This window comes from Nycticebus coucang, chromosome 5, assembly GCF_027406575.1.
Source record: "Nycticebus coucang isolate mNycCou1 chromosome 5, mNycCou1.pri, whole genome shotgun sequence".
NCBI lineage: Eukaryota > Metazoa > Chordata > Mammalia > Primates > Lorisidae > Nycticebus > Nycticebus coucang.
Genome location: NC_069784.1, coordinates 847,477 through 874,489, shown reverse-complemented (window position 1 = coordinate 874,489; position 27,013 = coordinate 847,477). Strand labels below are relative to the sequence as shown.

Here is a 27,013-nt window from a genome sequence, read left to right as displayed (position 1 = left end):
GCCAGTAAAAAATACCCAAACTGAAAAAGACAGAAACGGCTAAGTATACAGGAAATAAAGAAAGGATAAGGGGCAGGGTGAAAAGTTCTAACAAGAAAGTATCTGAAGTCCTGGAAAGAGAGGAGAGTAAGGAGCAAAACAATATTTAAAGAGATAGATAATAGCTGAGAATTATGAAAATTATCCCCCCAAATTCAAGACATATATATTCAGAAAAGGCTGAAAACCCCAACCAGGATAATTACAAGAAAAATCCCACCTAAGAAAACTGTTAAAAATCAAATATAGAGAGAAAACTATTATAAGCAACCAAAGAAAAAAGACACATCAACCAGCAACACCAAGACCGACAGCCAACTCTTCTGAGCAAGGATGGAAGCCAGAAGATGAGGGAGTGACACTGAGATGCTGGGGCACCTGCCTCCCAGGACTCACACACCTGCTGGGCACCTGCCTCCAGGACTCACACACCTGCTGGGCACCTGCCTCCCAGGACTCACACACCTGCTGGGCACCTGCCTCCCAGGACTCACACACCTGCTGGGCACCTGCCTCCCAGGACTCACACACCTGCTGGCACCTGCCTCCCAGGACTCACACACCTGCTGGCACCTGCCTCCCAGGACTCACACACCTGCTGGGCACCTGCCTCCCAGGACTCACACACCTGCTGGCACCTGCCTCCCAGGACTCACACACCTGCTGGGCACCTGCCTCCAGGACTCACACACCTGCTGGGCACCTGCCTCCCAGGACTCACACACCTGCTGGGCACCTGCCTCCAGGACTCACACACCTTGTGCAATTGTCCTTCAAAAGCAAAGGCACAATTAACTCATTTTCAGATCCCTAAAATCTGAAAATATTCTCTAACGCAGATATGCCCTACAAGAAATACGAAGGGGAGTTTTTTTAGGCAAAACAAAAAGATCCTGGAGGGAACAAAAAAATTCAGGAAGAAAGAAAAGCAATGTATAGAGTCTACATGCAGTAAGTCTACACGCACCCCGATTTTACAAAATAGCAATTTTTAGTGTCCTGTGGGGTTTAAATATATACATTTAAATGATATAACAGCAAAGGCAGAAGATGGGTTGAGGGAGAAGACGAGTATGTGGAGTTGAAGTGCTGTGAGATCCTAACATTGAAACATGACTAAATAAAAAGGCAGCATCACAATTACACACACACAATGAAATGAAAACGAATGTGAACTAACACACAAGCAGAGAAGAAATAGGGAAAGTTAAAAATAATGATTAATCCAAAAGAAAGCAAAAAAGAAGCAGTGCAGAAAACAGGTGGGACACAAAGAGGAAATGAGTGGCAACCTGACAGCTATGAACCTTAACACTTCAGTAATTACATTAAATGGTTTAAGTGCTCACACTGAAGACCCAGATGTTTAGAAACTCAGTTATGGTAGGTTATAAAAGATACATATTAAATATTAATATAAAGGCATGGAAAATTGAGACATAAAAATGGGAAAAGATCCCTATATATCTATTAACCTGAAGAAAGCTGGTGTAGCTACATTAATTTTAAAGGTAGACTTTAAGGTCAAATACACTACTAGGAATAAGAATAGATACTTCCGGGCGGCACCTGTGTCTCAAAGGACTGGGGCACTGGCCCCATATGCCGGAGGTGGCAGGTTCAAACCCAGCCCCGGCCAAAAACTGCAAAAAAAAAAAATAATAATAATAGTTCCCAAAATTGTAACAATGTAAATTTACACAGTATGTAACCGATGACATGACCTCAAAGTTAAATAAAGCAAAAATTGGCAAATATAAAAGGAGAAGCAGGTGATCAAATCATGATAGAGTTTAACACTCTCTTAGGAACCAACAAAATTTTTAAAAAGATCAATGAGCATATAGAAGATATGTATTACAAGATTAACAAACTGAAACAATTAGCACATACAGGACATGAAACCAAGCAACTCTGTGTGCACGCCCCCTGTACTGAGCACACTACATACACGTGTAAATACGGCCACATGCAGGGCCACAGGAAACTCTCAGAAAATTTCTAATCATCCAACGTATATTGACTGCAATGACAGTAATCTAGAAATCAATAGCAAAAAGACAAATAAAACCTTCCCAACATCTTGGAAATTTAGAAGTATGTTATGATATTACATTGTGGGGGAAAAATCAACCACAATGAAAACTATAAAATATTTTAAACTAAATAATAACAAAATATAATACTTATATGATGCTGGAAAAAGCTATGTTTTAAAAAAATGCTTAAATGAAAAAATTTTAAAGGCTGAAAATCAAAACCACAAACTTTCATCTCAAAAAACTAAAATAATTTGGAAATTAATGGCAGCCACAGGGAAATAACAAAGAAAATAATGAAGATAAAAGTAGCAACTCCTAAGATGGAAATAAATGCATAACACACACAAAGAAAACAGAATTGAAATACTATAAAGATTAATAAAATTCATAAAACCTTGGCAATATGCATCAAAATAAATGAGAATCGATAGTATAAAAAAATAGAAATGTCACAATCAGGAATAAAAAATATGGTTACGACGACACAACCTAAAGACATTCCAAAGATTGTAAGAGGATTAAAAAAATACCCTATGCTAATAAATGTGAAAATTCAGATGAAATGGTAAAATTGTTAGAAAAATACAGCTTATGAAAACACAAAAAAATAGAAAATCTGAATAATTGTATGACTATTAAACAATTGAATCCATATTTTAAAATCTTCTGGCAATAAATTTCCAGACCTAAATATTCATCAGTGAATTTTTTCAGACATTTAAAGAAAAATTCTAATCTTATAAAACTCTTGCAGGAAACAGACAAAGAGGGAACATTTCCTAATTCATTTACGAGGTCAGCATTCCTTGATGCCAAAACCTGGACAGGGCAGCACAAGAAAAGAAAATTACCAGTTAGTCTCTCTCATGAGCACAGATGATCCTCTACAAAATACCAACAAATCAAATCCAGCAACATAGAAGAAAAATAACAGCACAACCAAGTTGGTTTTACTTTAGAAATTCAAAGTTGGTTTAGCACTCAGAAATCAAAGTAATTCATCCTATTAACAGAATAAAACAGAACAATCACATGATCATTGTAATATAGAAAAATAATTGCTAAAACTCAGGACTGATCCACCATTAGAAATTTAGCACACTAGGGATAGAAGGTAACATTCTTAATCTGATAAAAAGTACCTATATAAATCTCACATCAAATGTTGTACTTAATGGTGAAAAATTCACAGCATTTCCCCCGTGATCAAGACAAGACAAGATAAGGCTACTCTACAGTACTTCTATTTAACATTGTAAAAGAAATCCTAGTTACCTCAATGAGACAGGGCAGGTGAAGTGTAAAGATTGGAAAAGAAGGAATAAAACCATTATTATTCACAGAAAACCAACTGTTTACCTAAAAGTCCCCCAAAATCTAAAAACTATTAAAATTAACAAGCACATTTAGCAAGGTGATTGAAATAAGGTTGACATATACACATCAATTATATTTCTATGTGCTAGGAACAAACAATTAGAAAATGGATTTTAAAGTGTCACAGAGGGTAAAACGCCACATGAGCTCACTTACATGTGGAATTTAAAAACACTAAACTCACAGAAGCAGCAGGCAGAACAGTGGCTACCAGGGCTGGAGTCGGGGGGAAGAGAGACCTGGGTCAGCTGCACAGTGTCAGGAATGCCTTCTGCTGCCCCTGCACCGCGCAGTGGCTGGAGTCAATGACATGGTGTGTGCATCCATGAAAAGGGAGAACTTTAAACACTCACATCACAAAGAAATATTTGGGGTGGTGGATATGCCAGTCAGCCTGATTTGACCATCCCACCACATACACATGTACTGAAACATCACACTGTGCCCCATCAACATACACAGTTATTATTTGTCAAGTAAACATAAAATAAAACTGGAAAAATATTAATTTTGTTAAAGTCGATAGAAAGCAAAACTTGAATTTGATTGTCCCGCTGAAACAATATATACAAAATTCAGAAACAAACAAACAATAAAATGCTAAGTGCTAGTTACAGTAGCAGGAAGAAAACAATGAGCAGTGACATCACTTCAAAAGAGGCAAAGCCCTTCTAAGTGTCTCTGCCCTTTACGAGGGTGGTTCATGCTCAATTCAATCCCATTGTACGGAGGGCCGTCCTTCCTAACGGAGTCAGAAATACCTTATTGAACCTATAATCTCCAAAGGGTTAAATGTTGACTCAGACTCTTTTAAGGGGGTTTCCATTTCGTTTTCATATTAGTAATAGGTAAAGCAATTCTAATAATAAATGATGTTGACAATTTCATTAAAAACAGTAATTTTACAGAATACAGAGCTACTTATCTTTAAGCTCTTACCTACATGTGAGTGCTTTTGGAGGTAAAAAGACTTGGGTTTGCATTCTAGCTCTGCCAGTTACTAGCTATGTGTCCCTGTATAGAACTCTTAATCCATTTTTTCTTTTTTGAGACAAATTCTCCCTCTTTCGCCCTGGGTAGAGTACCATGGCATCATCATACCTCACACCAACCTCAGACTCCTGGGTTCAAGCTATCCTCTTGCCTCAGCCTCCTGAGTAGCTGGGACTACTACGCCTGGCTAGTTTTTCTATTTTTAGTAGAAATGGGATCTCACTCTTGCTTAGGCTGGTGTTGAGCTCCTGAGCTTGGTGGATCCACCTGCCTGGGCCTCCCAGAGTGCTGAGATTACAGGTGATTGGCTTCGTACTCCATTTTTCACATGTAAAATACCTACTCCCTCGCAGTGTTGTGACAATGTATAAAGCAGCTTGCAGTTTGGCCAATAAACAGGAGCTATGACTGCTATTATTATAATTAGGTGTTGTGTTTGCCAATATCTACTTATTAACTTACTCAGCTATTTTTTCTTTTGGCCTCATGCATAATTTTCTTTTCTTGGCTTCCAAAACATTCTGAGATATGCTGGGTAAATGTCATACAATGTCTTCTGTACTTAAAAACCTCACTGAGCGTCTGTGGCTCAGTGAGCAGGGCGGGTGGCGGGTTCAAACCCAGCCCCGGCCCAACTGCAACAAAAAAATGGCCGGGCATTGTGGCAGGCACCTGTAGTCCCAGCTACTCGGGAGGCTGAGGCAGGAGAATCGCCTAAGCCCAGGAGTTGGAGGTTGCTGTGAGCTGTGTGATGCCACGGCACTCTACCGAGGGCAATAAAGTGAAACTCTGTCTCTACAAAAAAAATAAATAAATAAAATAAAAACCTCACTGAACTGTCTTGAGTTGAACTAAAAAGCGGAGAAAAAAAGAAGGCAGTTATTACACCCCAATTAAACAATAACTGAACCAGGCCTGTGACGGCAGCTTATAAAAATTCACATCCAACTTCCTGACCATTTATTTGCCCTTTTCAACCCCTGAAAATGTTGCCAAGTTCTCTTTTTTAGTCTTTACAAGGAAAGTTGACTTCCAAACAATACATGATGCTTTAATTCTTCCTCTGTGGTTCTTTTCCACACACACACTTTCAATGTTCAGTGCTTTTATGTTTAATATTCTCCTCACCAACCAGCCTTTAGTACCCGCAAGTAGGTCTCATGGTCTGACTGGCACAGGCTTGTCTATACATCTGTCACCTCGTATCTCCGCCTCATCTGTCTCTGTCAACACATATCTGTCCCCCAGCCCTGAAGGGATTCCTTGATCTCAAAGCAGTTGGCTTGGCAAAGGCTTGGGAGACCTCAGAAAGTTAATAATTAATAATCTCTTTGGGGTCTTAGACTCCTTTGAAAATGTAAGGAAAACTCTCTCTCTCTTTAAATACATTGGTAAATTTGTATGTATATATTTACAGATATGTTTATGTGTAAGTAGGTCATTATGATTATGAAAGTTTCGAGATACACAGAAATCATGAAAAGTAAAACCCATCCAGAAACAGATGAAGCCCTCTCAGCAACACCTATGGACCAAGCAAGTTGAAACTTGCCTGGATGAACCAAAAAGGGTGCTGTGTTTCTTGGAAGTGAAATAATGGACATAAGACAGTCTGTCTGAAAACTTTCATAGTGACCATACATGCTGTATATACATACAAAACTTCAGTTCACAGACTCCTTGAAAACCAAGTAAATAAGGTATGACTTATTTCAGTGTTCTTCAAAAAAAAATTTTTTTTTGACTGAAACTCACAGTAAAAAAACAGATCTGACTCAGAATACAGCCCATACCTACATATCACACAAATCTAGAGCAGAAGTTTCCGGAAGCAGTGACCTTTGGATAATGGCTGCTCACGTTTTCTATTCTATTCCATGTATCTAAATTGTTGCTTAAGACTCACTAAATTGTTTTCTCACCCCACACAGTCTGAAAAACAGTAATCTAGTTTAAATTCTCCCCATTAGAGATAAAGAATCAGAGACCCAAAGAAATAAAAAGTTCTGTCTGCCATCATTAATAACTTAAGATTGAACAAACTGGAACCTGCGTACCCAAACCCCCAAGGCTCTTTCCAATACAAAGTGAAATGACAATTCTAAATATGCCTCAGCACCTGTAGCTCAGAGGCAAGGCACCAGCCACATATACCCATTGCTGGCAGGTTTGAATCCAGCCCAGCCCTGCCAAAAAGCAATGACAACTACAACCAAAAAATAGCCGGACGTTGTGGCAGGCGCCTGCAGTAGGCGCCTGCAGTCCCAGCTACTTGGGAGGCTGAGGCAAGAGAATCACTTAAGCCCAAGAGTTGGAGGTTACTGTGAACTGTGATGCCAGTGTACTCTACCCAGGGCAACAGCTTAAGATTCTGTCTCAAAAAAAAAAAAAAGAAAGAAAATTCTAAATACCTACTTTCCTGAAAAAAAAAAGGCTGGAAATCTGGCTCAGAATCACGCTGCTACGCTGAAATCCTAGGTTTCAGTTCCAGCAATGGTGAACGTTAGCCTCAGCCAGAGCCTCCGACTCGCATCTTTATATTTGTCTAAATCATGTCCCCGGCCTAGCATGACTTGGCAAATAAGCAAACTTCTTTCCTGCTAGAAACCCTTTCTCCAGGTTCTGAAAATAACACAGGAAAGCCCACATTCTTAGAGTTAATTTTAGATACTTTGATCACACACACACCAGTGTCCATGAGAGTGGCTGGGAGCGGAGAAGCTCCTCCTTGCGCCCACCAGGCCCAGGCCGCCGAGTTTCTTCCTCCTCACTAAGGCTGCTTAATTAAAATTTAAACACACAAACCAGAAGGATCAATACATGAATGTGGAAGACCCAGAACCTGGGAGATGTTAATACCCAACACCAGCTAGCCAGCCCTTTTGAAAACCCCTGTTAGGAAAAGTGAGATGGCTTAACAGCCATCGCTGCAGTTTAATAGATTAAAATACCATTTTCCCTACTGGCATCAGGTTGTGTGCAGGGTTTTTTCCCCTTTTCCTTTTTAAAATGTGGAATGCAGGTGTGTGCACGCACATAGGCATGTTCACCGCTGCCGGTCACAAGTCACAGTCCCGAGCGGCAGGCTTCTGGGGACTGGACAAGGCCATGCCAGGCTGCCGTGTGCGCAGCACGGCTGGGGCCTGTGCGGTGCAGCTGCACAGATCACCCAAACAGCCTAGCTGGGCGCGGGAAGGGTGGCGAGTGACCCGCCGCGGCGCCGCGCGCGCGCCTCCACCTGCTCCCGTACCCGGGCCGGGCGCCGGGGCCTCCTGACCGCGCGGAGCAGCGAGAACAGCGGGGAAGGAGGAGGGGCGGGGGCGACGGCGCTGACACAGACGCTCCGGGCAGATACAGAGACCGAGGCGAGGAGGAGACGGCGGCCCCCCGGCAGCCCGCGCGGTGGGAATGAACCTCCGCACCCGGGAAATAGGACCCGGACTCTCGCAGCCTCTGGGGACCTGGGAGGGGTCTATCGCTCCTCCCCCAATTGCGGCAGAAAATTTAAAGAGCCTCCAGAACCCCTGTAGAACTTAAAATCTGGTTGGGTTATTTTCATGGAGCGCTCCCCTTTCCTGAGTTATCATTGAAATCCTACCCTCTTTCACCCCCCACCAGAACTGAAGTGGGGGGTAAGGGGTGCTGTGCCCTGCCCGCAGGGAGGCGGCCGGGGTGGGGGAGTTTGCACCCGGCCTCTCTGCAAGATAAACAGTTCTGAAGGTCAGGACGCTCCCCACAGGGCCCTCAAGAAAAGATTAAGGTTCATTAAGGGATTCTCTACCAACGTTTATCTTGAGAACCCAAACTGTTTAAGTCCCAAGTATTTCACATATTCCAATCCTAATAATGCACAGAAAACCTACATATTCATTATTAACTACTGGGAACACCCCCGAAATACAATTTCCAAAATTCTGGGAGCTATTATAAGGAATCTGTGAAATGGAAATGCGTGTTACTCAGCCAACACTAAATGCAGAATGCAAAAATATAGTTATATTTAGTACTACGAAAATGGAAGACTGGATGACACAATATTTGGAAACTAGAAGCTAGTCATTTTTAAAAGTCATCATATTTATTATATAACTAGAATGCAGAAGTCACACACGCTCAGTAATGCCACATCGGCCGCAATACAAGTGAACGCGTCTGTGGAGGGACGACTTGTCCCCGTCGGACCCCCCCACCCCCAGGAGACCCCATACCTTTATTTTCAGAATCCTTCATTCTCTGCTGCCTCCCTCTGCAGGAAAGTCGGGCCGATTCTGCGAGCCTGACTTTGGATTGTCATTCGCAGACGGCGGTCTGGGCCAAGTCCCCAGCGGAGCAGCGCGGGCCGCGGCACTGCGCGCAGGTCGGGTGCGGGGTGTCGCGGCTGCCGGAGGATGGGGATGCAGGCGGGCGTCAACACCAGCTCCAAAACGCGGCGCGGAGCCGGATCCGGAGCTGCAGCGCGCTGGCGCCTTCTGTCTCTGCAGTGGTTGGGCTCAGCCTGGAAGGGGATGTCTCTGCCCTGCGCCAGGTGGTTTGGGGGACACCTCGACTTTGCAGGCAGCGTAAGAGCCCTGTATTCTGTTTGGTCTTAGATATTCATTCACTTCACACACATTTCTTTCGCGTCTACGGACCTGACTCCCTGCTGAGCACTGGGACTGGACGGTAGGAGGTCAGTCCCCGGCCTGCTCGGTAGACACGCGCACACTGCGGCGCGGGGACCCGTGTCTGCCCGTGGACAGCTGACGGAGCCCACTGCACCGGGGCACCAGCTGATTCTCAGGAGGCTTTAGCGACTGAGCCAAACCATCTGAGCCCTCTGTTGGAGGACCAGGAAGATTCAAGAAAATCTTTCAGTCATTCAGTCGGACCTTGCTTTCAGTCGTTACACAGCTCAGATTCATCCATCCACCCCTTCAATCACTCACAGAACAAATGGTTATTCCTGCCAGGCCCCTGGTCTGGTGCCTACTGCATTCTGGTGGGAGGATTCAGATGCGCAACATATACACAAACATAAACATACAATTAATGGCAATAAATGTGAAGAAAAATAAAACAAGGTAATGAGGTAGGTAACAGGGGTGCCATTGGAGACAGGGTCAAGAGAGGTGACATTCAACTTATGTTACTGAAAATGTGGGCAGTGTTTATTCCCCATTATACAGAGCAGTAAAACAATATCCAGAAGGACTAACTGACCCAATCCAGGACCTAAGTTGGGAGAAGGGCAACAAAAAGCAGCATATGTACCTGTTACCGGCTAAAGGCAGTGTTGACATAAAAGCTTGCTGAGCTAGGAACCCATACCTGCCCTGTAGGAGCTGTGCATGCAGCGGATGACTTACCCACTCTGACAGCAGCTTCACCACCTGCACAGCAGTGATAGTCACAGCTGCCCTGTGTACGTACGAGGCTGCTCTGAAGACCACAACGACAGATGGGTACAGCACAAACACCACATGAATGCAAGGCACAGCCATCACCTGCTTGGCCAAATGCAAGAGGACAAATTCCAGTGCTCACCTATTCATTACTGGAGTCCAATATTAAATACTGATACATAGCAAAAGTTTTATGGCACTAGGGCCCTGAAGTCAGTCTAACTTCCACAATTTGAAGACTCCCAGAAAGTTTTGGGCAATTTTAAGTTTTATTTTGTTGTTTTGTTGGGGTTTTTGTGTTTATTGTTGCTCTCATCTTTCCTTGGCAGTGAATAATTACTTTCTGGCCCTCCTTGACAACTTCAGACCAAAAAGGAATGTGTACCTTAATTATCAGCCACCAAATGAGCTGTTGGCCCATAAACCACATCCAAGAAACAGGCATCTTTATCTCCAAGGACCAAGTCCAAGGTAGCCAAAGTGCCCAGTGGGAGCACTTTTGGGGCTGAGAGAGTGAGGGGGTAGGTGGTGGGAGCCCCCATTCCTGGGCACTTTCTTTCATTTGGTATTATCAGTAACACTCACCACGCCAGGTCCTGCCCTGAACACTGGGAATGACACAGCACCAAACACACCCGGCTGTGTCCTCAGGAGCTTCTGGCCTTGCGTCAGGAGGTTTGCACAAGTTTGCTGATTTACAGATTAAGGCAAAAGAAAGCCAAAGGTTGGGCTTGACCAGTAGGACAAGGGTTCTAAAGGAGAAGGGGATGGGTGCAGACATGGATCTGCCACTGACCGGCCCTTAAGGGGTCGAGGTCAAGGTCGAGATCAAGTGCCTGCACCTTGCTAAGTTTCTGTTTCCCAGTCTGCAAAATGAAGCAACTTGGAAGCTACGTCGTCCAGTGGGGTGAGGCCAAATGAGCTACTGCCAGGAAGAGCATGGCACAACGCCGGACAGTAAAGGCAGGCCCCATAAACACCGTGAGGCTGGTGTTAGTCTGCGACAGGTCAAGCTGCCCCTTTGAGCCCCAGTTTCCTCATAAAATATGGGAAATAATAACTAGTCTGTAGGGTTGCTGTGGGAATTACATGAGGAAGAATCTAAACTCCGAGCTTACAGGGTCACCTAACCACCTGTCAGTGGCCCTAACAAAGAAGACCAATGCTGGGAGTTAGGAGGGCTGGGAGTTAGGAGGATGTAGGAGAAAAGAAAGAAGTAATTACTTTTTCAAGAGTGTAGTCATTTTTAAGGATATTTGCCAAAATACAATAACATTGTATTTTGAAAAGTTTCAAGCATGCAAAAGAGTTGAAGGGATTGTACCGTGAGCCCACGTCCAAATACGGTATTTGCTTTATCACGTGTCCATTTGTCTATCCATCCTTAATGACCTTCTAAAAAAACATCAAGATGAAAGAGGTTTGAAGTCTTCATCAAATAAAAAGAGGCTTTACTTTCCTCTGGCACAGTATTAACAGAAGGCTGAGACCTCCTGACTCTGTGGTCTTTTCAAGCAGGGCCACATAAACCTCAAGGCTATAACCAGTTAAGGAATAAGGACACAGCCAAGCCTCAGAGCTTTCTGCAACAAGGCTGAGTCGCTGGCAGGCCTCCAGCTTCAAATAAACTGGTACCGATGACCACGGTAAGCAGCAGGCAATGGATGTGATGCCCTGTGTCAGTGACTGGGCTCTGCTGGCCACCGAGTGCCTGGACAACACCGCATACCCTGTCTTGTTAGCTGCCACTTATGAGTCACTGGACCAGTGAGTCATGCTTAGCAAACGAGGTCATCTTGAGAGCAACACCAAAGAGAATTTTCAAGAACAAAGAGCGAGACTCTGAATTGAAAAAGAATAAGGCTTTTTACTGTGCCAGCAAAACAGAAAGGAAAGGAAAAAAAACGCTGCTGTAATATTGCAGGTTAAACTTCCTCAGCTACAAATTTTACTCTGAAGAAAAACTGAGCGGGGGAGTGGGGGAAGCTTATACATTCCTTTAGAACTTTTCAGGCACTTTATTTCCTGATAGGTCCATAAGTAAGCAGAAACTCAGAATGCACATCCCACACAGGCAGACCAAATGATCTCTCAAGGACTTCTCTCAAGCCTGTTCCAGCTTAGCCATTCATTCCCAAAGCATGCGGGCATGGGCTAAAGGAGAGTAGCTTCACCTGCACCACTGGACCATGTCTTTCTCCTCTGGTTCACTCAGAGCACACAAATGGACATGAAAGAAGACAGACAGACAAAGAACACTGCTTCGTGGGCTGTAGGTGCAATTTATGATTCGGCTGACCACAGAAGGGGGCTTTGCAAGAAAAGCTTAGTAAACTACCAGAAAGGGGAAGGAAGTTAATATATGGAGTACCCACTGTGTGCCAGGCCATTTCCATATTATAATCATCATATATTTGTTGAGAACTTTTTTTATTTGCAAAATAGTGCCTTTAATGCAAGGACTCTCACAGCAGACTGCCTGGATTTTAACCAAAACAGAGGTTGTCAAACAAGGTTACTGTAAGAATAAAATAAAATCATGTACTGTTTAGGACAGCAGCTGGCACACAGCATGCAGTGACACGTACCTGTTTACTCTTGCACTAAATGTGAAAAATGAAGCAGAGAGAGGCGAGATGATTTACCAAAAGGACACCCTGAAACACAGAAAGTCGGGAAGCTTCCTGTCATTTATTTTTCACAGTAAGCGTGTGGGGGAGATGATGTAGGCCCACAATCCTCCTTTATTGGTGCAAGCTTGGACACCCAAGAGGGGTCTGGTTAACTGACTGATGTCACAAGTTGGCAATAGAGACTTGAGGTTTAAACCCACATTTGCTGGCTATAAAGCCCCTGCTTATTGCACTGGGCTCAGTGGTTCTCAACCTTCCAGCAAGCATCAGAATTGAGACCTGTCTTGTTAAAACAGCGATTCTAGCCATACCCCAGAGTTTCTGATTTGGTAGCTCTGAGGAGGAGGTTGAGAATTTGCACTGCTAATGGGTACCCCCAGCGATGTTGATGCTGCTGGTCTGGAGGCCATGCTTGGAGAAGCAGGGCTGGACAACTGCATACCTGTACACACAACAGGTGAGAGAAGCAGGGGCAGGGGCCCAAAGATTGAAGGTCAGTGAGGTTTCCCCACTCTACAAAGTCTGGTCCCCCCCCAAAGCCACATGCCGTGTATTTACACAGCCCTCCTAGGCGACAAAGGGCAGCTCCTGTTGTGGCATGTAGTGTTGTGTTGTGGCCTCCCATTGTGTTAATTTTACATCTTGAAATGGGTCAGATGTATGATTGCAAACTAGTACTGCCTCTTTGAAAAGTCATATGGAGAATCCTCAGAGAGCTAAAAGTCAACCTCCCATTTAACTCCACAATCCCATTACTAGGTATCTACCCAGAAGAGAAAAAAAATCATTTTACCAGAAGGACATTCGCAGTAGGCTATTTATAGCAGCTCAATTCACAATCACCAGAATCCGGAAGCAACCCAAATGCCCATCAACCCATGGAATCAATAAACTGTGTTACATCTACACCATGGAACACTATTCAACCATAAAGAAAGATAGAGACTTTAGATCTTTTCTATTTACCTGGTTGGAGTTGGAAAACATCCTCCTATGTATCACAAGAAGGGAAAAGCAAGCATCCCATGTACGCGGTAGGAACATGAAACTAGCAGCTGGACCACCCACCTCCTGGTGCCTCTCAAGGGAAGGCCTGCCCCAGGTCAGCTGGAGGTCTCTCCCTGGCCAATGGGAAATCCCAGCCAGGTGGCCACCCATGGCCCCGGCAGCCCAAGCCCTCTGCCAGATCTGATTTGATTTCTGTCACACACTCAGGAATAGGTTAAGCAGGTATCATTATCTCCATTCAATGAGATTTGATTTTAGGCACATAGAGCTAAAAAAGAGCAGTAAGGTACTAAGCCACTGGCCTCCTGCCAAGTGTTCTGTCCTCCTGTCCTGGAAAGTACTGCCTACTGATGGAGACTGACTTTAGCTCCAACTTGTGTCTTCCCAGGGACTCTCATAGCTCAAGAAGGCGTTCCTTGCCCTACCAGGGTTTGGGGAAGGTAATTTCTGGTAGGAGGAACTCTCAGGGCCAGTTATTTACCATAATTTCAAGGGCTTGAGAAGTCCACTGCTTACAAAATGCTTCCATCATTTGTTTAGCCCTTTTCTGTAACCTAAAGGCTTTGATGTTCAACTACAATATGGTTGTCTGAATAGGATGGACGCATGTGGAAGGTTAATCTCTCCTTGGTACAACTTGTTCATGGACAATTGTCCTGATTCCATATATTTTTAAAAGTTGTTTAGACATCTAAACCAACAAATAGTTAGTATCCAGAACATTGAAGGAGCTCCTATAAATGGATAAGAAAAAGAGAAACCACCAAGTTTAAAAATGGGAAAAATCATCAGTAGGATTTCACAGAGGTTCACGCAAGAAGGCCCAGTACTCATGTGAAAATATTCTCAGCTTCATCATTCATCAAGGAAACTCAATACAAAACAAGCATGGAGTACCATTTCACACCCTTCTAACTGGCAAGCATTGAAAAGTCCAGCAGGCCTCACGACTCGTACTGGTGATCCCAGCCAGGGCACTGCAGCAGTCCTGAGTCAAGAATCAGGGTCTCACACTGCTGTGAGCCGTGAATTAGCACAGATGTATGAAGATCAACTGGGCGATGTCTTTTAAAATTAAAGAGGAACAGCTTGGACACAGTGACTGTCCTTCTAGGTACTTAACCTGTGGTTATAGTGATGTGTTCCGAAAGTAAATTTCAGTCACATTCTTTCCGGACACTACATATGAATGAAAGGACTCGTTCAGTCAAGACATATTTATTCAACTCTGCTATGTCAAGACAGTGTAAGCATGAAAAGATGCCAGGAGTCCCTGAAAGGTATGCTTCTTGTCCCCTGCGGCTTCCTTGTGAAAAAAAGATAAGTGAGAAAGAAAGTGCAGAACTTCTGGCCCACTGTGGGTGTTTCCTATAACTCGTTGAACTTCCCCTCCTATGACTAACCATATTTAAAACTAAACATATTTAAGATGTGATCATGTGGCTGAAGATGTACTAGAGTAATATCAACAAAAATAACAACTAGCTTTTGTGAGCCTCTCACACCCACAATATGAGATCCCTGATTCTTTACTCAACACGGCTGGGGTGCCCTGGCTGGGATTATTTAATCAGGAACTCATTTAATCATCATAGGAGCATCATGACTAGAAATTATCATCCTCGTTTTTCAGATAATATATAATTCAGTTTTAGAAACAGATTACCCTGGCCAAGATCACACAGCTTATTAGTAGCAGATTCAAATCATACAGGGCCTGACATCAAAGCTCGTGGTTCTCAATGCTCAAAGTGCTGCTGACATCATCAAGAAATTCAGGGTAACTTTAGAAAGCTAACATAACTGGGATGCAGATTTCCTTACTGCATAATATTGATTAATCTTACCTTTCCCCTCCATAAGCATGGAAACTGGAAGGTGTCTGTGGTCAAGGGGAGGGAGGTGCTGCTCAGGGAGCCAGCCCTGAGCCAGCCACTCCACCGTGCATGACTCCTGCAAGTCAGTCTGGGCCTCTTGCTTCATCTTTCTCATAGATAAAATGGGGGAGATAAATCACATCCCCCCCCCTTCCTGCTTCCAGGGATGTTGTCAAGTTCTAAACAAAATCATATATACATAGTCAAACTATTCTAAAAGGTAGAAAGTGGCTCGGCACCTGTGGCTCAAGCAGCTAAGGCTCCAGCTGCTTATACAGCCCGGGCCGCCAAACAACAATGAGGGCTGCAACCAAAAAATAGCCAGGCATTGTGGCGGGTGCCTGTAGTCCCAGCTACTTGGGAGGCTGAGGCATGAAGATCACTGGAGCCCAAGAGTTTGAGGTTGCTGTGAGCCGTGATGCCACAGCACTCTACCCAGGGGGACAACTTGAGGCTCTGTCTCAAAAAAAAAAAAAAATTAAATAAATAAAAGGCAGAAAGTGCTGCACAGTGTCAGACACTGTGAGGGCTTCACCCCCAGGGCGTGGGGGAAAGAAAAATAGCAGAGGAGTGGACAGGGCAGCAAACACCCCGCCAAAGGGAAGGCAGGGACAGCCTGGGATCACCCATGAAGGGAAGACCGGGGGCAGTGATGAGCCTGGGCAGCTATGGCTGAACGCCAGCACCGGAATGGAAGCAGAGATGGCTGTGTGTGCAGTACAGCCCTGGTTTTAAAAATTGTAAAACCAGGAAACTTACTCTAACCCAAGTTAGTAAGATGACACTATCCTCACACAACACTTGGAATAACACTGTGCCCAGGGTTACCCTCAGGGAACACTTGTTGCAATCATTAACCTCACTCAAGCTAATGAACAGGGGTAGTCAGCCTTTAGCCCTAGTCAGCAACAGTTCCTGATGACAGCAAGGAAGTACTGTTATTGGTTCATTGACTAAAAAAAGGAGAAAGACGTACTTTGAAAGCCGGCAAGAGAATAATAAGGAGCTGCAGAGCCCCCTCACCATCACTGTGGGGAAGCTTGTTTATAATGCAATAAATAAAAATTTGAATGGTAATTTGGCCTGTGTCAAATTTATTCTTGTACTGCTTTTTATGTTGTGCTAACACTCAATAACTGTGAATTCATTTAATTCATTAATTTAGTTAATCCTCAAAGCAACCAGTGGGAATGGAGGGAGTCTGTCTTCTTCCCAGGAAGGACTCGGGTGCAGTCCAGCTCCTCCCTGCGTCAGGCCGGCCATTTTAGAAACCAAGGCCTGGCAGCCTCTCAGAGGAAGGATCCTCGAAAGGACCAGTCAGAAGACACGCAAAGCAAGCGCTGTCGGCCACGTACCAAGCCCCACACTCAGCCCACCGGCTGCAGAGATGAGGTCGGGGAGAAGGCAGGATTGTGCACCAGACGGACAGTGGCCAGTACCCAGAGGACGTGAAACACTGACCAGGATGTCACAGGTGGCAGGAGCCCCAGGAAAGGCCTCAGCCGGGAGACACAGTCTGGTCTTGGCAGATGGTGGGAGGGGCCAGGCTGAGAGATAAGCACATGGTCCCTGGAGGCAGAGAGAAGCCGTGAACCAGCAGTTCCCGTCACTTCCCTGCTTGGAGAAGGGGAATGAGGTCTGAACCCCCTGAGCCTGCCCAGACCACGGCCCCCGGACCAGCTCCAGCACACTGGGCACCTCACTGCCCCGGGCGCCGTGCAGGAGTAACTCCCAGGGGCCTCGACGTGCCCAGCGGGTCCACCGGCCACACCTGCCGGCTTGTTGGGCCTGTTTCCCCTCCGGGCAGACGGTTTGATCCTTCCAAGGGCACACAGCCCCCTGGACTGGGGACGAGGCCTGTAGGCGCTCTGCCCTCCTCCCCAGAAGGAGTTCCAGGAGCGAGGCCTGCCCAGCCCTGGCCTGGACCTGGCTGATGGGACTGTGGAGCGAATGAATGGGGCGCCTCAGTGATGAGACAGGTGTGCTAACGTTAAGGCCCTGGACCGAATGTGTTTGGGAAATAGTCGCGTGTAGAGCTTAAGAGATCAGCACGGACAGGGTGGGAAGGAGGCGCTCGGATGGGAACCACCTGGGGGACAGCCCTGGGGTCGGATTCCTTCCCCGACAGGTGCTGCACTGCGGGCACCGGGCCAGGTATTGGGGGAGGGGACGCAAACCTGACTAAGACAGTCGCCGCGCCTCCCTGGATGCCCAACGTTCACACCCAAACGCACGAACAGGGACCGGGGTCAAGGGACGGTGCTGTGAGCAGGCCCTGAGCTCCGCCAGAGAGTCCCCGGAACAGGTCAGGGACTGGTCTTCCCCGTGGCCGAGGATCGGAGTAGGGGGTCGCGCCGGGCACCCAGGCCGCGCCGCCCGCGTACGAGTCTCCAACCCGAGAACGCCACCCAAAAGGCCGTCCCCGGCCGCCGACCCCCGCATCGCCCTGCCAGCCGGTGACAGGCGCCGGCCGCGGGGCGACAGGTGCCCGGGCCGCGCCACACTCACCCCGCGCCGCCTTCCGAGCCCAGCGCGCTCTCCACAGCCGCCGGGTCGTCTTCCAGGGCCGCAGCGCAGAAAGCAGCCTCTGGCTCCGCTCGCCGCCCTTCTCCGCCGCGCTCATCCGTGCGCCGCGCGCTCCCCGCCGTGCCGTCGCCGGAGGGTCACCGCGCGCTGCCGCCGCCTCCGCGACCGGTCTGCCGGGCGCCGGGTGGCCCCGGCGGGGCGGGGCCCCGGGGCGGGGCGGGGCCGTGGGGACGGGGCGGGGCCGCGGCTGCAGGTGCTCGGGGCCCACTTGGCACACGCGGGGCGGCCGCGGGAGTCTGCGTATAGTAGGCGTCCTTAGTCACCACTGTGAGCCAGAGGACGTGCTCCCATTTTACCTCCGAGTCACAGCGTTACATCCGAGCTCCGAGCAGCGAAGTGACCTGCCCTGAGACCACACAGCGCTCGGTGATGGCTCCCAGGCTTCGCTACTGCCTCGGAATGAATCAGCATTGAGCTAGAAATATCTTTACAGCCTGGCAGATATTCTTGTTGTCCTCATACAACTGGTTATGACTCACCCATGACCTTGGGAGACCCTCGTCTAAGTCCAGCCACTTTTATATACACGCGGTTAAAGCTCAGAGCAGCCCTCTGGTGTGGGAGGCGACTACCCATGGTCCAGATAAGGAAACTGAACCCGGAGAACTGAGGCCCCTCCAATCCACCCCACACCACTGCTGCTCTACACTTTGCTTGTAATTGGGAGGACCTAAGAAGGATATAAAAATCAAGACCCCTTAGCACTGTCTGGCTGCAGGAATAATACCTTGTGTTGATGGGGTGTGTTTATGGCAGATTTTACACATGTATCTTATTTAACCCTCCCGAGAATATTAACAGGGAGAAACAATATCCAAGCTTAACAGTTTGGGAAACTGAGCGTCAGAGAGGCAGGTCCCATACCTAACACCTCAGTACAGTTTGAATGTTAGGGCAAATTATAAAGTTGCCATTTTTATAGGCCTGAACAATTGAGTATGAGACAGAGCTTCACCATGTGACCAAAACTAAACCCACTAACAGAGACAGTTGAAACTGAATGCTCCCGTGCTGGAAGGACACTTCACCTCTGAGCACTCTGGCCCAAAGTGCACAACCTGAGTCTAAGGAGGAAACTTCACATAAACCCCAAATGGGGGGGCAGATTATTAAAAGACGGAGGGAGTGCTCGTTTTTTCAAAAGGGTGTCATAAAAGAAAAAGGAAGGCCTTAGAGATGGTTTAGATTAGAGGCTGCTACGGAGATATACTTCAACCTGACCATACACACTGCATCTGGCTTGGGAGGTTTTTGTAAAAAAGGCTCTCAAGCTGGGAGGCCTAGTTGGGAGGATCGCCTGAGGTCTGGAGCACAACACCAGCCTGAACAAAACTGAGAACTCATCTCTAAACAAAAAAAAGAAAATAGGCTGGGCATGGTGTCCCACAGCTGTAATCCCAGTTTCTTCAGAGACTGAGGCAGGGGGATCACTTGAGCCCAGAAGCTTGAGGTTGCTGTGAGCTGTGATGATGCCACTGCAGTCCAGCCAGAGCAACAGAGCAAGACTCTGTTTCAAAAAAAGAAAAGAAAGAATAAAGAAAAGAAAGACTTTAAAGGACATTACTGGTTTCATTTAAAAAATATATGGGTGGAGATTAGATAGTATTTATCAAGAATGAATTTAATGACATTGATAGCTATACTGTGGTTATGTAAGAAAATACTCTTATTTTTAGAAAAGACACCCTGAGGTATTTAAGAATAAAGAGCCATGATGCATTTAACTTACCTTCAAGTGACTGACAGAAGAGGAAGGGTGTGTGTACATACAAAGCCAAGAGGGAGGAATCACTCTCCTCAATACTAAGGCCTGCTATAAACCTAGTTTCCAAAACAGTGTGGCAGAGGGAATAGACACAGACGCACAAATAAATACAGCTGGTTGTCACAAAAGTTTAAAGCAATTCAGTGGAAGAAAGACAGCTTTTTTAGCAAGTGAGCTGGAGCAATCTGACATCCATAGGCAAAAGAGAAAACAAAAGGAAAAAATGAACTTTGACTTAAACCTCACACTGTCTATAAACATCAAGTCAAAATGGATTGTAGATTTATGTGTAATGTGTGAAACTATACAACCTTTGTAAAGCTATGGGGAAAAACTTTCTAGGATCAGAGCTATATAAAGAGCTTGTAGGCTTGTTACCAAAAGCATAATCTGTAAGAGAAAAAAAATTAATAAATTGGACCTTATCAAAATTATTTTTGCTCTGCAAAAGACCCTGTTAAGAAGGTGAGAAGACAGGCCACAGGCTGAGAAAAATATGTGCAGGCCACATATCCAACAAAGGAGCAGGGTTTGGATCCTGTAAAGAATTCTGAATGCTCAACGTTGAAAAACAAATGCTCCAATTTTAAAATGGACAAAAGACATAAACAGATTATTTCATGGAAGAGGATGTGCAGATGGCAGATAAGCATATGAAAAGAAAGTCAGTGTCATTAGCCACTAGGGAAACGCAAATTAAAACAATACCATATCATGATACACCTAACAAAATGACAAAAATGAAAAATAGTAACATCACCAAAAGCTGGTGAAAACCCAGAGGGACAGAAACTGGACCGCGCCTGATTACAGGTAGGAACGTGAGATGGTACAGCCACTCTGGAAAAGAGTTTAGCGGTTCATTCTGGAACTAAACACACACCTACCATACAATCCAGCAAATTTTCACTCTTAGGTACTTATCCCAGAAAAATGAAAACGTGTTCACACAAAAGCCTACACATGCATGTTCACAGCAGTTTTACTTTGTAATAACCCGAAACCAGAAACAACCCTGATGTCATTTAATGGGTCGATCGTTGGACAAGCTGTGATACATCCATGTTGGGGACTACAACTAAGCAATAACAAGTAACAAACTACCGACACACGTAACAATCTAAATAAATCCCCAGGGAATTAGGTGCCAATCCCAGAATGTTACTTACTGTATGTTTCCATTTATATAACATTCTTGAACTGGCAAAGTTATAGAAATTAAGGACGGAATAGTGGCTTCCCGGCAGGAAGCTGACAGATGAGACTGTATCGGGGCAACAGGCAAGACCCATGGTGATGGAACTCTTGATGTCTTGACTGTGTTGGTATCAACATACTGTTAATAGTCGTGATAATAGACCATACTTTGCATAATGTTACCGTTAGGGGAAAATAGCTAACCAGGTACATTGGACATCTGTATTATTTCTTATACCTGCATTATCGACCTACAAGTATCTCAAAATGAAATGTTTTGATTTTTTGGTAAGTTCATAGTTACAATTCTGTGTGGTTCAATCCAATAAAATGTTGTTGAGCCATGATTCAATTTAGGCTCATAATTTCATAGCTACATTCGACTTCCCCATGACCCTAGCTCAATCAAGGAAGCCCAGAATCACCTGCTAGGTCTCAGCGAGGAGGTATGGAGGCCCAGGCCTCTCAGGAAGGGTTGAACTGCTCTCCTTGTTTAGAATAAGACCCTTAGTGGTTTAGATAAGTAACACTGTAAAAGGAATATGGGGACAGCCGTATTTTACTATTTATCTAATTCAGAAGAATAAGCAGATGGACATATGAAATGAAGAAGGGGTGGCTCACGCTGGTAATACCAGCACTCTGTAAGGCCAAGGTGGGTGGATCCCCTGAGCTCAAGAGTTCAAGACCAGCCTGAGCAAGAGCAAGACCCTAAAAATCTCTTCTAAAAATAGAAAACTAGCCTGGTGTTGCAACTGGTCCCAGCTACTCAGGGGATAGAGGCAGGAGGATCACTTGAGCCCAGGATTTTGAGGTTGTTGTGAGCCATGATGCCAAAGCATTCTACCCAGAGTGACAGAGTGAGACTTCTTCAAAAAAAAGAAAGGGAGGGAGGGAGGGAAGGAAGGAAGGAAGGAACGAACGAACGAATGAACTGGGAGAGACTGGAAAGAAGGAGACGCCCCATCTCGTCAGTAATACCTGAGTTTCCTTCTACACTGGTCTTCTCTGTAGCATCCAGACTGAAGAAATGAACCCCTAGAGAAATGATCTAATCAGCAAAGCTATTTAGGAATGGTGACTCCATGTGACCAGCCAACACTCTAGACAAGGGTTGCAGTCTCTGCTCCTGGCGTACAAGGCCTTGGGGTTTGAGCACCTGCTATCTAGTCCCAGTTACCCAAACCATCTGGGAGAGGTTGGTTATGTCCCTTCCCCGCCTGCTTACTATTTAACCACCATCACTACCTCATTCCCATGAATGGAAGGGCTTTAAGCACAAGACGTCCTAGGTGTCCCCTTCCAGAATCCTCCACCATCCTTTCTCTGTGTCCTGACTATAACTAACAGGTTCTTACCTGTCAATAGCCCAGTGGGCCTGGCTCAGAGACCCACCTTTCTTCCATTGTTCTGACACATCCAGTGGATTCAAGCACCCGGGGCCCCACACCCCCCACTTCCCTGGTCAGGGAAAGATGAGAGGGACGTTCTTCAGCTGCCCTCAGTCTCAGCATCATGTAATTCAATGGCTTTCATCCAGCTGGAGCTGGCAGACCAGCAGCCTCTGGTCCCCCAGCACAGCCCGTTCTGGGCCTTTGCCAGAGCCCCTCAAGGCCCTGGGAAAGAATGTGGCCTGAGAGGTTCCACCAAGTGGAAATACCCAGATGCCCCAGGACACATTCATGAGCATTAATAAGATGGAATTTCATCGAAAATATCAAAAATGCAAAACAAATAAGTAAGTCTAGCTCAGTGGGCAAAGAGAAAAAAAGAAGAAGAAAAACACTGAATTCCATTCATGTCATTGTGTTTTCAAAGCTAGATCCAGAAATATGAACATGACACTCCTCAAAGTCGATGGGATACAACATTGTGTGTGTGTGTGTGTGTGTGTGTGTGTGGACAGTAGCTAATATTAGTAGAAAGAACCTAGATTTTGCAGCTAAGTGGAGTTATGGCTCTGCAACCAACTGACTACATGACCTTAGCTAACTGCTTACCTTCTCTAAGCCTCAGTTTCTTCATCTGTCAAATGAAAATAATAAATGGGATCAGCCTCACAGTTACAAGTTTTACTATTATATGTAAAGGTAGAATAGCAACATAATGAAGACCCCATCTGTACATAAAAATAATTTCCTTTTTTAAAATCAGCACGATGGCATGGTGACATGTGCTTGTAGTCCCAGTTACTCTGCAGGCTGAGGTAGGAAGATAACTTGAACCAAAGAGTTTGAGGCTACAGTGAGCTATGACAACCCCACTGCACTCCAACTTGGGCAACAGAACAAGACCCTGTCTCAAAAAGAAAAAGAGAGAAATGAGAAGAGTCTGATTTTTGGCAAAGGTGGCATCCTTCAAACTGCATGATTTCAATATATCATTGAAATCTGGAATGCCTGAGGGGCCTTATCACTCACCCTCCCTCGCAGAAAGTTTCAGATTAGACTAAACTGTGTAATCTGAAATCGGCTCAAGCACCTCTGGAGCCAGGAGAACCAGTAATTCTGTTTTGAATTTCAGTTGTCTCAGTGGCAATGCCCTAAGACCACTGCTGGTGCAGGAGACACTTAAGGGTGATCTCCACTGAAAGTTTTTCAATCTGAAGCTCTCCAAATTCACAAAATTAAAGTGCCATACCTGCATAAATGCCCCCCAACAGCAACACTTTTCATCAGTGGCAGCTGGTGTGGGAGGAGGGGAGCTGCTTCTGCAAAGTGTTTTAGGATCCTGACCAGTGGTGGGTGGGGGTGGGGAAGCCCCTGTGGCTTAAAACAACAGCAATCACTTCTTTGCTAAGGATTTTGCCATTTGGGCAGGGCTTAGAAGGGGCATAGGTGAGCACGGAGTTTCTCGGGGCTGGAAGACCCACTCCCAAGTGGCTCACCTACGGGGCCAGCGAGCTCAGCCGTGGCTGCAAGGCCCACCTCACAGCACAGGCTCCAACCAGGGGAGGCCAAAGCTGCGCTGCTTTCCTAGATCCTTAGCTGGAAAATCCTTCAGAATTAGGTCCTGAACATTCTGTTGGTCAGATCAGTCACAGAGTCAGCTATTCAAGAAAGGAGTCAAACTCCATCTCTTTTGTTTTGTTGAGACACAATGTTGTCTACTTGCCTGTCCATTCTTCTGATGCTTTAGTAAGAAGGTGTTTCAACTCCACCCAGGTAAATACAAAAGATGTGAAGTCTCCATCTTTTTGATGGCTGAATAGTTTTCTATGGCATAGATATATCACAGTTTATTAATCCGTTCACGGGTTGATAAAAAGAAGCAGTATTCCTTTTCTTTTTTTTAAGACAGTGTCTCACTCTGTTGCCCTGGGTAGAGTGCTGTAACATCATAGCTCACAGCAACCTCAAACTCTTAGGATTGAGCAACCCTCTTGCCTCAGCCCCCTTTGTAGCTGGGACTACAGGTGCTTACCACTATGCCCCACTAGTTTTTTTATTTTAGTAGAAAAGGAGGTCTTGCTCTTGCTCAGGCTGGTCTTGAACTCCTGAGCTCAGGTGATCCACCTGCTTTGGCCTCCCAAACTATAACAGTATTCTGATCATATTTCTTACACAGTCAAAATGATTACCTGTACAACCTATATCAGCTATGTTTTCTTGGTATCATATTGTAAAACACAGCTTTTAAAAATGTTTATGTTAATTAAAAAAAGAGTATCTGTGACATTAATATACTTAATGATTAAAATTATAGTGATGAAATTTTAAAGAGAGAGTGTCACTCTGTCATCCTGGCTGGAGTGCAGTGGTGTAGTCAGGGCTGAGCTCCATGCAGAGTGGCCCTGCTGCCTCCCCTCCTGAGCAGCCAGCCCCGCTTCTCAGTGGGACAAGCAGCGCACACACAGGTAGGCAGACTGGCCAGCAGGTGAATGTTCGGAGCCTCATGCTCAGAGCAGAGGTGTGGCCCTGAACACACACTCCTCACCATGAGGAAGACAGGCTTTTGGAAGTCCATGGAATGAGGCAGCAACACAGAAGGGGCTGCCATGCAAAGGCAAAGCAATATCACAGGTCAAAATCATAAGACGCCTAGAAGCCCCTTCTGAGTACCTCTCCCCCATGGATGAAGTGGAGGAGAGCACCGTGCTTGGCGTCCAAACCATGGATGGAGTCCAGTCTTCTTGCCATGTCAATGTCCACACACAAAGCACTCCACTTCTCTGAGCCCCACTTAAAGTTGGGGATCGTAATCTGTGCCTTATGCTGTCACGACATGCAGGAAGAGTCCTCCTTGCTGTTGGCTGAAGTTGGGTGACTTAGTCTAAGAGTAGAGGAGAAATGATGTACACCATTTATAGGACCAACCTCTGAACCCTCTCACACAAGCTCCCACACTTTCTCAGTACACATCAGTATGCTGGAGGCAGAAACCCAGTGGCAGACTGAGGCCCTGTCTTAATGGATGTGGGAGACAGAGGGAGCCTCCTCCCCAAGTGCTCATGCGGGAGACAGAGGGAGCCTCCTCCCCAAGTGCTCATGCGGAGCAAACCCCTCCCTCTTCTGCGTCCATCACTCTGGTCTGCAGCGTGCACCAGAAACACCCTTGCTCTCCCCTGCATTGAGATTCTGCCAGTGTTTGTCAAAGTAGTTAGAACAGCCTCACTAGTACTCCTATACAGCTGGGCACTGAAGGAGAAACGTCTGACTGAGCGGCAGCCCTGGCAAGGTGATGGGAAAGGAACCCCTTCCAGGGACGGTCAGCTGGAGCTGCACACCAGCCTCTCCTGAGGGGTAGCACAAAGCAAATAAGATCATTCAGCAGGACACATTTCTCTGAATTACATTTACTATTTTAGGGTTTGCACCCTCACTTCTACTTATCAACCATACACTGTTAATGAAGATGGAGAGATCTGAATTGGGAAGCCAGAGTGAAAGGGGTTACAGTGGAGAAAGACATTAGCAATGAGTGTTGAGAAGGCTTCCTCCCCGGAGCTCAGCTGAAGGCCTGAGTTGCCTTCTGCTGTGGTACTGACAGTGTGCACACATTTTCTTCCGTGTAAAAACTGCTTTGAGCAGAGACGGTGCTAGCTCTTGGAACCCAGCCATAAATAGCTGCGGTTCCTTCACTCAAGGAACTTTGGTTCTAATGCAGTGGTTCTCAGCCTTCCTAATGCCGTGGCCCTTTAATACAATTCCTGTGGGCCGTGACCCACAGGTTGAGAACTGCTAGTCTAATGGGAAAGAAAAACCCTAAGCAACCAAACACCCAGACAAACCCGCAGTGAGTGTGACGGGCGTGGGAGCAGGTGGGAGCACAGAGCACTGGGGCTGCTGGAGCGTGTCTGGAGGAGGCCGGCCACAGTCCCTGAGAGGCAGAGTCTCCCTGAAAAAATGACCTTTACTTTGAAACCTGAAGGGTGACCAGGAGTTGTCCAGGGTAGAGTCAGAGGATGACTATTGTTAATCAGAGTAACCAACACTTTTGTGATACTTACTTTGAGCTGGGTCCTGGTCTAAGTACTTTACATATATCAAGGCATTTAATCCTTCCAGAATCTCTCTGAGGTCAGTGTTATTACTATTCTGACTATGAATGAAAAACTGAGGAATAGAAATGTTAATGTTGTTCACAAATGGCTCAGGAAGGATTTGAACCCAAGCGGTCTGGCTCCAGAATTTATATATATATATATTTTTTTCCATTTTGAAACAGACTCCCACTTTCTTCTCCAGGCTGGAGTGACGTGGCATCACCATAGCTCACAGCAACCTCAAACTTCTAGGCTCAAGCGATCCTCCCACCTCAGCCTCCCGAGTGAGTAGCTGGGACCATAGGCACCCGCCACAATGCTCAGCTAGGTTTTTCTATTTTTACTAGAGATGGGGTCTTGCTCTTGCTCAGGCGATCCATTGGCCTCGGCCTCCCAGAGTGCTGGGGTCACAGGGTGAGCACCAGGCCCAGCCAGTTTGCACCCTTAACTGAGATGGTCTCCTGGGACTTGGTACCTTCCAGGCAGCCACAGAGACCTGTGTGGCCAAAGCTTGCACCAGGTAAAGCAGGAAGAAATGCACCTCATCCCGGACCCTTTCATGCATGGGGTTGGGGGGAAGTTCTGACATACACCGAGAAGCCGTAAAATCTCCTGAAATCCCACAAGCCA

At 45.9% G+C, this 27,013-nt stretch overlaps 1 protein-coding gene across 2 annotated transcripts in view; it reads right to left on the bottom strand.

The window, feature by feature from the left end:
* DNAJC6 (DnaJ heat shock protein family (Hsp40) member C6) overlaps positions 1 to 18,053 on the bottom strand; it is a 155,855-nt gene extending 137,802 nt beyond the window's left edge. Inside the window, exon 1 of one of the 2 annotated variants that reach the window (XM_053590316.1) lies at positions 17,859 to 18,053. In XM_053590316.1, coding sequence (XP_053446291.1) covers positions 17,859 to 17,973 — 115 coding nt within the window. In that variant the 5' untranslated portion in view covers positions 17,974 to 18,053. Of the gene's footprint in view, positions 1 to 8,659; positions 8,851 to 17,858 lie in introns of those variants that run through there. The other variant, XM_053590317.1, reaches the window with a different exon arrangement.
* Between the last annotated feature and the right edge of the window lie 8,960 nt (positions 18,054 to 27,013).